The sequence below is a fragment of the Neodiprion lecontei genome, chromosome 6, assembly GCF_021901455.1.
Source record: "Neodiprion lecontei isolate iyNeoLeco1 chromosome 6, iyNeoLeco1.1, whole genome shotgun sequence".
In the NCBI taxonomy this organism is placed as follows: domain Eukaryota; kingdom Metazoa; phylum Arthropoda; class Insecta; order Hymenoptera; family Diprionidae; genus Neodiprion; species Neodiprion lecontei.
In genome coordinates, this window is record NC_060265.1 from 2,954,872 (window position 1) to 2,967,081 (window position 12,210).

At 40.7% G+C, this 12,210-nt stretch overlaps 1 protein-coding gene across 4 annotated transcripts; it reads left to right on the top strand.

Annotated features, from left to right (window-relative positions):
• The first annotated feature begins 8,996 nt into the window (after nt 1-8,996).
• LOC107221492 (splicing factor 3A subunit 2) lies at nt 8,997-12,195 on the top strand. Of its 4 annotated transcripts, none has more exons than XM_046744512.1 (3): nt 8,997-9,361; nt 9,705-10,271; nt 10,362-12,195. In XM_046744512.1, the coding sequence occupies exons 2-3, from the start codon at nt 9,726-9,728 to the stop codon at nt 10,635-10,637; spliced, it is 822 nt and encodes a 273-aa protein (XP_046600468.1). In that variant the 5' UTR covers nt 8,997-9,361; nt 9,705-9,725; the 3' UTR covers nt 10,638-12,195. The 4 variants fall into 4 exon arrangements, with proteins under 4 accessions (XP_046600468.1, XP_046600469.1, XP_015515981.1 ...); XM_046744513.1 differs by lacking the exon at nt 8,997-9,361 and adding an exon at nt 9,389-9,539; XM_015660495.2 differs by lacking the exon at nt 8,997-9,361 and adding an exon at nt 9,389-9,503.
• The last annotated feature ends 15 nt before the right edge of the window (nt 12,196-12,210 follow it).

Genomic DNA, 12,210 nt, shown 5'->3' on the forward strand with positions numbered 1-12,210 from the left:
ATTTTGCGAGAGTAATCGATTGGGCGCAGTCCCAATACGCTGCGATCAACGCATCAAAAGTTACAGCCAAAAAACCAGAACCTGAATTTTCGACATTTTTCAGCAGGTGCTTTTTCGCTCGCCACTTCTCTCCTGTTGGTCCTACGCTCTTTTCGCTGCGATTTCTGAGTTCCTGAGGGTCCAATTGGTCGGACAAGGATCGTTTAAATCGAATCTGAGACCAAAAGTTTTTTGCCAAAAAAAAAGTAAGGCTAACCCCTTTCCATTTTTGGCGAAAATTTTCGCGATTTTGAAGAGTGCTGGAATCAATCAATTGTAGCACTGATCGGACGTACTTTTGCGAGAGAAATCGATTGGGCGCAGTCCCAATACGCTGCGATCAACGCATCAAAAGTTACAGCAAAAAACCAGAACCTGAATGTTCGACATTTTTCAGCAGGTGCTTTTTCGCTCGCCATTTCTCTCTCGTTGGTCCTACGCTCTTTTCGCTGCGATTTCTGAGTTCCTGAGGGTACAATTGGTCGGACAAGGATCGTTTAAATCGAATCTGAGACCAAAAGTTTTTTGCCAAAAAAAAAGTAAGGCTAACCCCTTTCCATTTTTGGCGAAAATTTTCGCGATTTTGAAAAGTGCTGGAATCAATTAATTGTAGCACTGATCAGACGTAATTTTGCGAGAGAAATCGATTGGGCGCAGTCCCAATACGCTGCGATCAACGCATCAAAAGTTACAGCCAAAAAACCGGAACCCGAATTTTCGACATTTTTCAGCAGGTGCTTTTTCGCTCGCCATTTCTCTCCTGTTGGTCCTACGCTCTTTTCGCTGCGATTTCTGAGTTCCTGAGGGTCCAATTGGTCGGACAAGGATCGTTTAAATCGAATCTGAGACCAAAAGTTTTTTGCCAAAAAAAAAGTAAGGCTAACCCCTTTCCATTTTTGGCGAAAATTTTCGAGATTTTGAAAAGTGCAGGAATCAATTAATTGTAGCACTGATCGGACGTAATCTTGCGAGAGAAATCGATGGGGCGCAGTCCCAATACACTGCGATCAACGCATCAAAAGTTACAGCCAAAAAACCTGAACATGAATTTTCGACATTTTTCAGCAGGTGCTTTTTCGCTCGCCATTTCTCTCCCGTTGGTCCTACGCTCTTTTCGCTGCGATTTCTGAGTTCCTGAGGGTCCAATTGGTCGGTTAAGGATCGTCTAAATCGAATCTGAGACCAAAAGTTTTTAGCCAAAAAAAAAAGTAAGGCTAACCCCTTTCCATTTTTGGCGAAAATTTTCGCGATTTTGAAAAGTGCTGGAATCAATTAATTGTAGCACTGATCGGACGTACTTTTGCGAGAGAAATCGATTGGGCGCAGTCCCAATACGCTGCGATCAACGCATCAAAAGTTACAGCAAAAAACCAGAACCTGAATTTTCGACATTTTTCAGCAGGTGCTTTTTCGCTCGCCATTTCTCTCCTGTTGGTCCCACGCTCTTTTCGCTGCGATTTTTGAGTTCCTGAGGGTCCCATTGGTCGGTTAAAGATCGTTCAAATCGAATCTGAGACCAAAAGTTTTTTGCCAAAAAAAAAGTAAGGCTAACCCCTTACCATTTTTGGAGAAAATTTTCGCGATTTTGAAAAGTGCTGGAATCAATTAATTGTAGCACTGATCGGACGTAATTTTGCGAGAGAAATCGATTGGGCGCAGTCCCAATGCGCTGCGATCAACGCATCAAAAGTTACAGCCAAAAAACCGGAACCCGAATTTTCGACATTTTTCAGCAGGTGCTTTTTCGCTCGCCATTTCTCTCCTGTTGGTCCTACGCTCTTTTCGCTGCGATTTCTGAGTTCCTAAGGGTCCCATTGGTCGGACAAGGATCGTTTAAATCGAATCTGAGACCAAAAGTTTTTTGCCAAAAAAAAAAGTAAGGCTAACCCCTTTCCATTTTTGGCGAAAATTTTCGCGATTTTGAAAAGTGCTGGAATCAATTAATTGTAGCACTGATCAGACGTAATTTTGCGAGAGAAATCGATTGGGCGCAGTCCCAATACGCTGCGATCAACGCATCAAAAGTTACAGCCAAAAAACCAGAACCTGAATTTTCGACATTTTTCAGCAGGTGCTTTTTCGCTCGCCATTTCTCTCCTGTTGGTCCTACGCTCTTTTCGCTGCGATTTCTGAGTTCCTGAGGGTCCAATTGGTCGGTTAAGGATCGTTTAAATCGAATCTGAGACCAAAAGTTTTTTGCCAAAAAAAAAAGTAAGGCTAACCCCTTTCCATTTTTGGCGAAAATTTTCGCGATTTTGAAAAGTGCAGAAATCAATCAATTGTAGCACCGATCGGACGTAATTTTGCGAGAGAAATCGATTGGGCGCAGTCCCAATACGCTGCGATCAACGCATCAAAAGTTACAGCCAAAAAACCAGAACCTGAATTTTCGACATTTTTCAGCAGGTGCTTTTTCGCTCGCCACTTCTCTCCTGTTGGTCCTACGCTCTTTTCGCTGCGATTTCTGAGTTCCTGAGGGTCCAATTGGTCGGACAAGGATCGTTTAAATCGAATCTGAGACCAAAAGTTTTTTGCCAAAAAAAAAGTAAGGCTAACCCCTTTCCATTTTTGGCGAAAATTTTCGCGATTTTGAAGAGTGCTGGAATCAATCAATTGTAGCACTGATCGGACGTACTTTTGCGAGAGAAATCGATTGGGCGCAGTCCCAATACGCTGCGATCAACGCATCAAAAGTTACAGCAAAAAACCAGAACCTGAATGTTCGACATTTTTCAGCAGGTGCTTTTTCGCTCGCCATTTCTCTCTCGTTGGTCCTACGCTCTTTTCGCTGCGATTTCTGAGTTCCTGAGGGTACAATTGGTCGGACAAGGATCGTTTAAATCGAATCTGAGACCAAAAGTTTTTTGCCAAAAAAAAAGTAAGGCTAACCCCTTTCCATTTTTGGCGAAAATTTTCGCGATTTTGAAAAGTGCTGGAATCAATTAATTGTAGCACTGATCAGACGTAATTTTGCGAGAGAAATCGATTGGGCGCAGTCCCAATACGCTGCGATCAACGCATCAAAAGTTACAGCCAAAAAACCGGAACCCGAATTTTCGACATTTTTCAGCAGGTGCTTTTTCGCTCGCCATTTCTCTCCTGTTGGTCCTACGCTCTTTTCGCTGCGATTTCTGAGTTCCTGAGGGTCCAATTGGTCGGTTAAGGATCGTTTAAATCGAATCTGAGACCAAAAGTTTTTTGCCAAAAAAAAAAGTAAGGCTAACCCCTTTCCATTTTTGGCGAAAATTTTCGCGATTTTGAAAAGTGCAGAAATCAATCAATTGTAGCACCGATCGGACGTAATTTTGCGAGAGAAATCGATTGGGCGCAGTCCCAATACGCTGCGATCAACGCATCAAAAGTTACAGCCAAAAAACCAGAACCTGAATTTTCGACATTTTTCAGCAGGTGCTTTTTCGCTCGCCACTTCTCTCCTGTTGGTCCTACGCTCTTTTCGCTGCGATTTCTGAGTTCCTGAGGGTCCAATTGGTCGGACAAGGATCGTTTAAATCGAATCTGAGACCAAAAGTTTTTTGCCAAAAAAAAAGTAAGGCTAACCCCTTTCCATTTTTGGCGAAAATTTTCGCGATTTTGAAGAGTGCTGGAATCAATCAATTGTAGCACTGATCGGACGTACTTTTGCGAGAGAAATCGATTGGGCGCAGTCCCAATACGCTGCGATCAACGCATCAAAAGTTACAGCAAAAAACCAGAACCTGAATGTTCGACATTTTTCAGCAGGTGCTTTTTCGCTCGCCATTTCTCTCTCGTTGGTCCTACGCTCTTTTCGCTGCGATTTCTGAGTTCCTGAGGGTACAATTGGTCGGACAAGGATCGTTTAAATCGAATCTGAGACCAAAAGTTTTTTGCCAAAAAAAAAGTAAGGCTAACCCCTTTCCATTTTTGGCGAAAATTTTCGCGATTTTGAAAAGTGCTGGAATCAATTAATTGTAGCACTGATCAGACGTAATTTTGCGAGAGAAATCGATTGGGCGCAGTCCCAATACGCTGCGATCAACGCATCAAAAGTTACAGCCAAAAAACCGGAACCCGAATTTTCGACATTTTTCAGCAGGTGCTTTTTCGCTCGCCATTTCTCTCCTGTTGGTCCTACGCTCTTTTCGCTGCGATTTCTGAGTTCCTGAGGGTCCAATTGGTCGGACAAGGATCGTTTAAATCGAATCTGAGACCAAAAGTTTTTTGCCAAAAAAAAAGTAAGGCTAACCCCTTTCCATTTTTGGCGAAAATTTTCGAGATTTTGAAAAGTGCAGGAATCAATTAATTGTAGCACTGATCGGACGTAATCTTGCGAGAGAAATCGATGGGGCGCAGTCCCAATACACTGCGATCAACGCATCAAAAGTTACAGCCAAAAAACCTGAACATGAATTTTCGACATTTTTCAGCAGGTGCTTTTTCGCTCGCCATTTCTCTCCCGTTGGTCCTACGCTCTTTTCGCTGCGATTTCTGAGTTCCTGAGGGTCCAATTGGTCGGTTAAGGATCGTCTAAATCGAATCTGAGACCAAAAGTTTTTAGCCAAAAAAAAAAGTAAGGCTAACCCCTTTCCATTTTTGGCGAAAATTTTCGCGATTTTGAAAAGTGCTGGAATCAATTAATTGTAGCACTGATCGGACGTACTTTTGCGAGAGAAATCGATTGGGCGCAGTCCCAATACGCTGCGATCAACGCATCAAAAGTTACAGCAAAAAACCAGAACCTGAATTTTCGACATTTTTCAGCAGGTGCTTTTTCGCTCGCCATTTCTCTCCTGTTGGTCCTACGCTCTTTTCGCTGCGATTTCTGAGTTCCTGAGGGTCCAATTGGTCGGTTAAGGATCGTTTAAATCGAATCTGAGACCAAAAGTTTTTTGCCAAAAAAAAAAGTAAGGCTAACCCCTTTCCATTTTTGGCGAAAATTTTCGCGATTTTGAAAAGTGCAGAAATCAATCAATTGTAGCACCGATCGGACGTAATTTTGCGAGAGAAATCGATTGGGCGCAGTCCCAATACGCTGCGATCAACGCATCAAAAGTTACAGCCAAAAAACCGGAACCCGAATTTTCGACATTTTTCAGCAGGTGCTTTTTCGCTCGCCATTTCTCTCCTGTTGGTCCTACGCTCTTTTCGCTGCGATTTCTGAGTTCCTGAGGGTCCAATTGGTCGGTTAAGGATCGTTTAAATCGAATCTGAGACCAAAAGTTTTTTGCCAAAAAAAAAAGTAAGGCTAACCCCTTTCCATTTTTGGCGAAAATTTTCGCGATTTTGAAAAGTGCTGGAATCAATCAATTGTAGCACTGATCGGACGTAATTTTGCGAGAGAAATCGATTGGGCGCAGTCCCAATACGCTGCGATCAACGCTTCAGAAGTTACAGCCAAAAAACCAGAACCTGAATTTTCGACATTTTTCAGCAGGTGCTTTTTCGCTCGCCATTTCTCTCCTGTTGGTCCTACGCTCTTTTCGCTGCGATTTCTGAGTTCCTAAGGGTCCCATTGGTCGGACAAGGATCGTTTAAATCGAATCTGAGACCAAAAGTTTTTTGCCAAAAAAAAAAGTAAGGCTAACCCCTTTCCATTTTTGGCGAAAATTTTCGCGATTTTGAAAAGTGCTGGAATCAATCAATTGTAGCACTGATCAGACGTAATTTTGCGAGAGAAATCGATTGGGCGCAGTCCCAATACGCTGCGATCAACGCATCAAAAGTTACAGCCAAAAAACCAGAACCTGAATTTTCGACATTTTTCAGCAGGTGCTTTTTCGCTCGCCATTTCTCTCCTGTTGGTCCTACGCTCTTTTCGCTGCGATTTCTGAGTTCCTGAGGGTCCAATTGGTCGGTTAAGGATCGTTTAAATCGAATCTGAGACCAAAAGTTTTTTGCCAAAAAAAAAAGTAAGGCCAACCCCTTTCCATTTTTGGCGAAAATTTTCGCGATTTTGAAAAGTGCAGAAATCAATCAATTGTCGCACCGATCGGACGTAATTTTGCGAGAGAAATCGATTGGGCGCAGTCCCAATACGCTGCGATCAACGCATCAAAAGTTACAGCCAAAAAACCGGAACCCGAATTTTCGACATTTTTCAGCAGGTGCTTTTTCGCTCGCCATTTCTCTCCTGTTGGTCCTACGCTCTTTTCGCTGCGATTTCTGAGTTCCTGAGGGTCCAATTGGTCGGTTAAAGATCGTTCAAATCGAATCTGAGACCAAAAGTTTTTTGCCAAAAAAAAAGTAAGGCTAACCCCTTTCCATTTTTGGAGAAAATTTTCGCGATTTTGAAAAGTGCTGGAATCAATTAATTGTAGCACTGATCGGACGTAATTTTGCGAGAGAAATCGATCGGGCGCAGTCCCAATACGCTGCGATCAACGCATCAAAAGTTACAGCCAAAAAACCGGAACCCGAATTTTCGACATTTTTCAGCAGGTGCTTTTTCGCTCGCCATTTCTCTCCTGTTGGTCCTACGCTCTTTTCGCTGCGATTTCTGAGTTCCTAAGGGTCCCATTGGTCGGACAAGGATCGTTTAAATCGAATCTGAGACCAAAAGTTTTTTGCCAAAAAAAAAAGTAAGGCTAACCCCTTTCCATTTTTGGCGAAAATTTTCGCGATTTTGAAGAGTGCTGGAATCAATCAATTGTAGCACTGATCGGACGTACTTTTGCGAGAGAAATCGATTGGGCGCAGTCCCAATACGCTGCGATCAACGCATCAAAAGTTACAGCAAAAAACCAGAACCTGAATTTTCGACATTTTTCAGCAGGTGCTTTTTCGCTCGCCATTTCTCTCCTGTTGGTCCTACGCTCTTTTCGCTGCGATTTCTGAGTTCCTGAGGGTCCAATTGGTCGGTTAAGGATCGTTTAAATCGAATCTGAGACCAAAAGTTTTTTGCCAAAAAAAAAAGTAAGGCTAACCCCTTTCCATTTTTGGCGAAAATTTTCGCGATTTTGAAAAGTGCTGGAATCAATCAATTGTAGCACTGATCGGACGTAATTTTGCGAGAGAAATCGATTGGGCGCAGTCCCAATACGCTGCGATCAACGCTTCAGAAGTTACAGCCAAAAAACCAGAACCTGAATTTTCGACATTTTTCAGCAGGTGCTTTTTCGCTCGCCATTTCTCTCCCGTTGGTCCTACGCTCTTTTCGCTGCGATTTCTGAGTTCCTGAGGGTCCAATTGGTCGGATAAGGATCGTTTGAATCGAATCTGAGACCAAAAGTTTTTTGCCAAAAAAAAAAGTAAGGCTAACCCCTTTCCATTTTTGGCGAAAATTTTCGCGATTTTGAAAAGTGCTGGAATCAATTAATTGTAGCACTGATCAGACGTAATTTTGCGAGAGAAATCGATTGGGCGCAGTCCCAATACGCTGCGATCAACGCATCAAAAGTTACAGCCAAAAAACCGGAACCCGAATTTTCGACATTTTTCAGCAGGTGCTTTTTCGCTCGCCATTTCTCTCCTGTTGGTCCTACGCTCTTTTCGCTGCGATTTCTGAGTTCCTAAGGGTCCCATTGGTCGGACAAGGATCGTTTAAATCGAATCTGAGACCAAAAGTTTTTTGCCAAATAAAAAAGTAAGGCTAACCCCTTTCCATTTTTGGCGAAAATTTTCGCGATTTTGAAAAGTGCTGGAATCAATTAATTGTAGCACAGATCGGACGTAATCTTGCGAGAGAAATCGATTGGGCGCAGTCCCAATACGCTGCGATCAACGCATCAAAAGTTACAGCCAAAAAACCAGAACCTGAATTTTCGACATTTTTCAGCAGGTGCTTTTTCGCTCGCCATTTCTCTCCTGTTGGTCCTACGCTCTTTTCGCTGCGATTTCTGAGTTCCTGAGGGCCCAATTGGTCGGACAAGGATCGTTTAAATCGAATCTGAGACCAAAAGTTTTTTGCCAAAAAAAAAGTAAGGCTAACCCCTCTGTATTTTTTGCGAAAATTTTGGCGATTTCCAAAAGAGCTGGAATAAATTCTTTCTGGCACTGTCCCGACGTAGTTCTGTGAGAGAAATCGATTGGGCGCAGTCCCAATACGCCGCGATCAACGCATCAAAAGTTACAGCCGAAAAATACGGAAATTCATGAGTACTTCTTTGGCTGTTCTATTTCCGTCACCGAGGTCCCAATTAGTCAAAACGAAATCCTACAAATAGCTCCGAGTCGAAAAAGTGTAGAGTTAAAAAATCGAAAATAAACAACGCTAAACCTCCCGACTAACACATCAAAAGATCTGGCTAGAACACAAAATCTGCACACGGCCATCAGAAAGGTGCGAAAGAAAATTCACAAATTTGTAGCTACGAAGTCTCAGCTTCTCATTCATTTTGTCCTAATTCTATTACAAGTGTTTACGTGTCAGTGTATAGTAATTTAACAACTTGCCACATAGTATCAAGATTATACTCCAAGTTTTGACTTGCGTAGAAGTCCGACGCACCTCTGCAGGATTGTAAACATTATGTATTGTATTGTATTGTTACTACTTTATGTATCTTGCATCGAAATAAATAAACATTGGATCCTTTCCATAATATATTTCTCTTTTGTTAGCTGTTGGTCCCACATCGATTTAAACGCCCTTTATGGAAACCTTAAGGTCTAATCAGTCTATGAACAGTCATACAAATAGACCCTAAGACAAACAGTCTTTTGTTTCAAAAATCACTAAAAAAAAGTGCATAAGGCCCTCTGGGTATTAGGGTAAAATTTTGACGATTCCGAATATCGCTACAATAAATTCTTTCATGCTATTGCATTCCATCAACCTAATTGCGCGAATGGAATTGAGTACGTACTCGACGAAAATCACGAGAGAAGTAAGGCTAACACCTTTTGATTTTTCATCGATTCATCTTTTACAGATTTTCAAAAATGCTGAAATTGATTCATTCGGACCCTATAACGATGTCATTTTCGAAAGGACTCTCGTGCGTACAGTCGTCTCATCTCGCTGTGAGCAGCGGACTAAAAGTTACGGCCGGAAAACATGAACTTTCTCTGTATTTTGTTTGTGTGTTCTCCACTATTGGTCTCACGATGTTCTCGATGTCTTTTTTTTATATTCCCGTCGGTGAATCACACGAAGTTTTCTCTGAGGATAGTATGAAAGACCATTAGATTAATTCTTTGTAACCACGGTCTTAACATTTGACCCGAGAGTGCGACATACTATATCACTATACTTATTTCATTTGTATTATACGCCGGGTATTTGCGAAAGAGGAGTATTGCACCTGCAGCGATATATAAAAAATTCTGTCAATATTGAGACATTTTGAATAAGGCTACAGTGCAATTATAGTATAAAGCAACGAAAAGTCGATTTTCAATTAAGGTGAGTATCGATCTTACATGCATATTTCTATCATGTAGCTATCGATTACATGCAGTCGGTGCAATGGTTGAAGTTTCATAGTTGACACGCTTGCGGTAACCTCTCGATGCTCGAAACATCATCACTTTCTATAAATTTACAGGTTTACATACTTTTTCTAAAAGACTTTAAATTCAAGGTGCTATTATTGAAACCTGATTGAAACTTAAAACACCATAACCTAACTTTTAGGAACAGAACGCGTCCACAATGCTTTAAGCCGCATGATTAACTGACGCATTTTAGGCTAGTACACATTTTTATCAGTATTACTTTTAGAATACTAATAGCGTGAAATATTCAGATTTTTTAGATCCCAGCCAATATGGATTTCCAAAATAGGCCAGGTGGTAAAACTGGGGGCGGAGGAGTGGCCTCCTGGTCAGAAAGTAATCGCGACCGAAGAGAGCGTCTTCGACAACTTGCTCTGGAAACAATTGATTTAAACAAGGATCCCTACTTTATGAAAAATCACTTGGGCTCATATGAATGCAAGCTTTGCTTGACGCTGCACAACAACGAAGGAAGTTACTTGGCGCACACACAGGGTAAAAAGCATCAGGCAAATCTAGCTAGAAGAGCTGCGAAGGAAGCTAAAGAAGCTCCGCAAACTCTTGCTCCTGAAAAACCGAGAGTTGAACCAAAAAAATTTGTCAAAATTGGTCGGCCTGGTTATAGGGTGACAAAACAGAGAGATCCAGAATCTGGTCAGCAAAGCTTACTTTTTCAAGTTGACTACCCAGAAGTTGCTGACAATGTGATACCACGACACAGATTTATGTCTGCATATGAACAACGAGTTGAACCCCCAGATCGTAAATGGCAATACCTGCTGTTTGCTGCCGAACCATACGAGACTATCGCGTTCAAGGTAACTTGCTTACAGCAATGGATTACGGAATGTTTCAGACAGATTTCCTTCTTTCTCATTTGAATAATATTTGCAATGTTTCATCATCAGGTTCCCAGCAGAGAAGTAGAGAAGGCTGAGGGCAAATTTTGGACACATTGGAATAAGGACACGAAACAATTCTTTCTTCAATTTGCATTCAAAAATGAAAAACCATCAATTGGTAAAATTCCACCTCCTCCCGTTCCACTTATACGGCCAGGGATGGGAGCACCTATGATGCCTGTTCCACCGCCACCAAAACCCCCAATGTTCAATCCAGTACCCCCGCCCCCTGCATTATTGGCTGGAATGCAAATTCCACCTCCACCACCTCATCTGAATTAAATAAAATTTAGTAGCTGTGTGGATAAAGCTGAATATTTTTATCTGTTCAATGGTCATTCATCCATCAAGTGTAAGTTGCACTATCACAGAATAGGACAGAGATTGGTTCTGAAGTTACGACAAAAATTTGAGGTTGGAAATGGAAGTGGTGTAGTCTACAGAGCTCCTATGTGTTCTAGTTTTCATGAATATTTCTTGTCATCTTCCTACAAAATGATGCTGCAGATGCAATATTAATATCATGGAAGAAGAATGTTTTCAAAAACCAATCTTGATTTTTTTTAACCAAGACAAAATGTGAGAGTGATCCGAACTTTCCAAAGGATTTCAGGTTGGAATATATTGTTTCAAGGTGTACTCCAATTGTAAACATGTCACCAATGCATCGATTTATAAGAGGTATTGCAAATGGTACTGATTCAATTGTGCTTCAGCAAGTCATTATTATACAAAATATTCATGAAATTCACGCGTTTGAATGTATCAAAATTTTATATTACAACAACGGTACAATGAAATGCAGGTTTCAATTACCTACCACGTATCATACGTGGTGGAATGTGTACACCCACAGCAATTGATTCTATCATTGACAACTTAAATTCTTCATCTAACGGCATTGTGACAAAATCAACCACCTTGAAAGTACATAGAGTAAATTGAGTTCACACCGGCGTCATACATCAGCAAAACTTGCTGTCACATTCGGCTACGCTAGTGTAATCCTGATTACAAGTATAGACTGTCTACCATATTTTATTATAGGTACATCTCATGATATCCGTAGTATAGTATAATATAAAAGCTTGAATAATTAAGTATCGTTATAACATGACCGATTATTACTGCTTATTCGTTAGTATAATTTTCTCCTTACAAGTTTTTCTCTCACACTAGGCATCATTGTTATTACTAGTATCATATATTCTTAATCACAGCTTAAATTATTAAATCACCAATGGAGTCATATAATTTACGAGGAAGAGAATTTGTTGATTACGAATGAAGTCATTGCTTGTGCAATTTTTTCACGACACTGCCTTTGCGTAATTGTAAATTTTGCAACAAATGGTATGGAATGTCCAGAATTACTTGACGTTTGTAACTTATGTTGAATTTACATTAAGTATGATGCACATATATATATATCTGTATACTCTCTATGATTGATCTTAACGATTTTGCATAAGCTGACAGCTGTTTTCATATTTTTACTAGCCCCATAACAAACTAATACAGCGTTTTATGATAATTTATCTGTGGAGAATTTTTCCATCATGTTACACTAATACAATCACCAATTGGAATGGAGTGTCAGTGCATCAAGTCTGATATATGAAGTGTACTAACAATAAATTTCATAATCCGTACAAACTAATGAGATGTGACTACATAGAATTAGATATACCTATAATGATTGCGAACTTTCAAAAATCGAACTCAAATGAAAACTTATATACTATTTGGAATTTTCAACACTACCACTACATTATATAAAAATAACAATCGACATAATAAAAAAATATTTTAGGTGCAAAATAAATGCTTGTTTCTTGAACCAGTTGTTTTACTT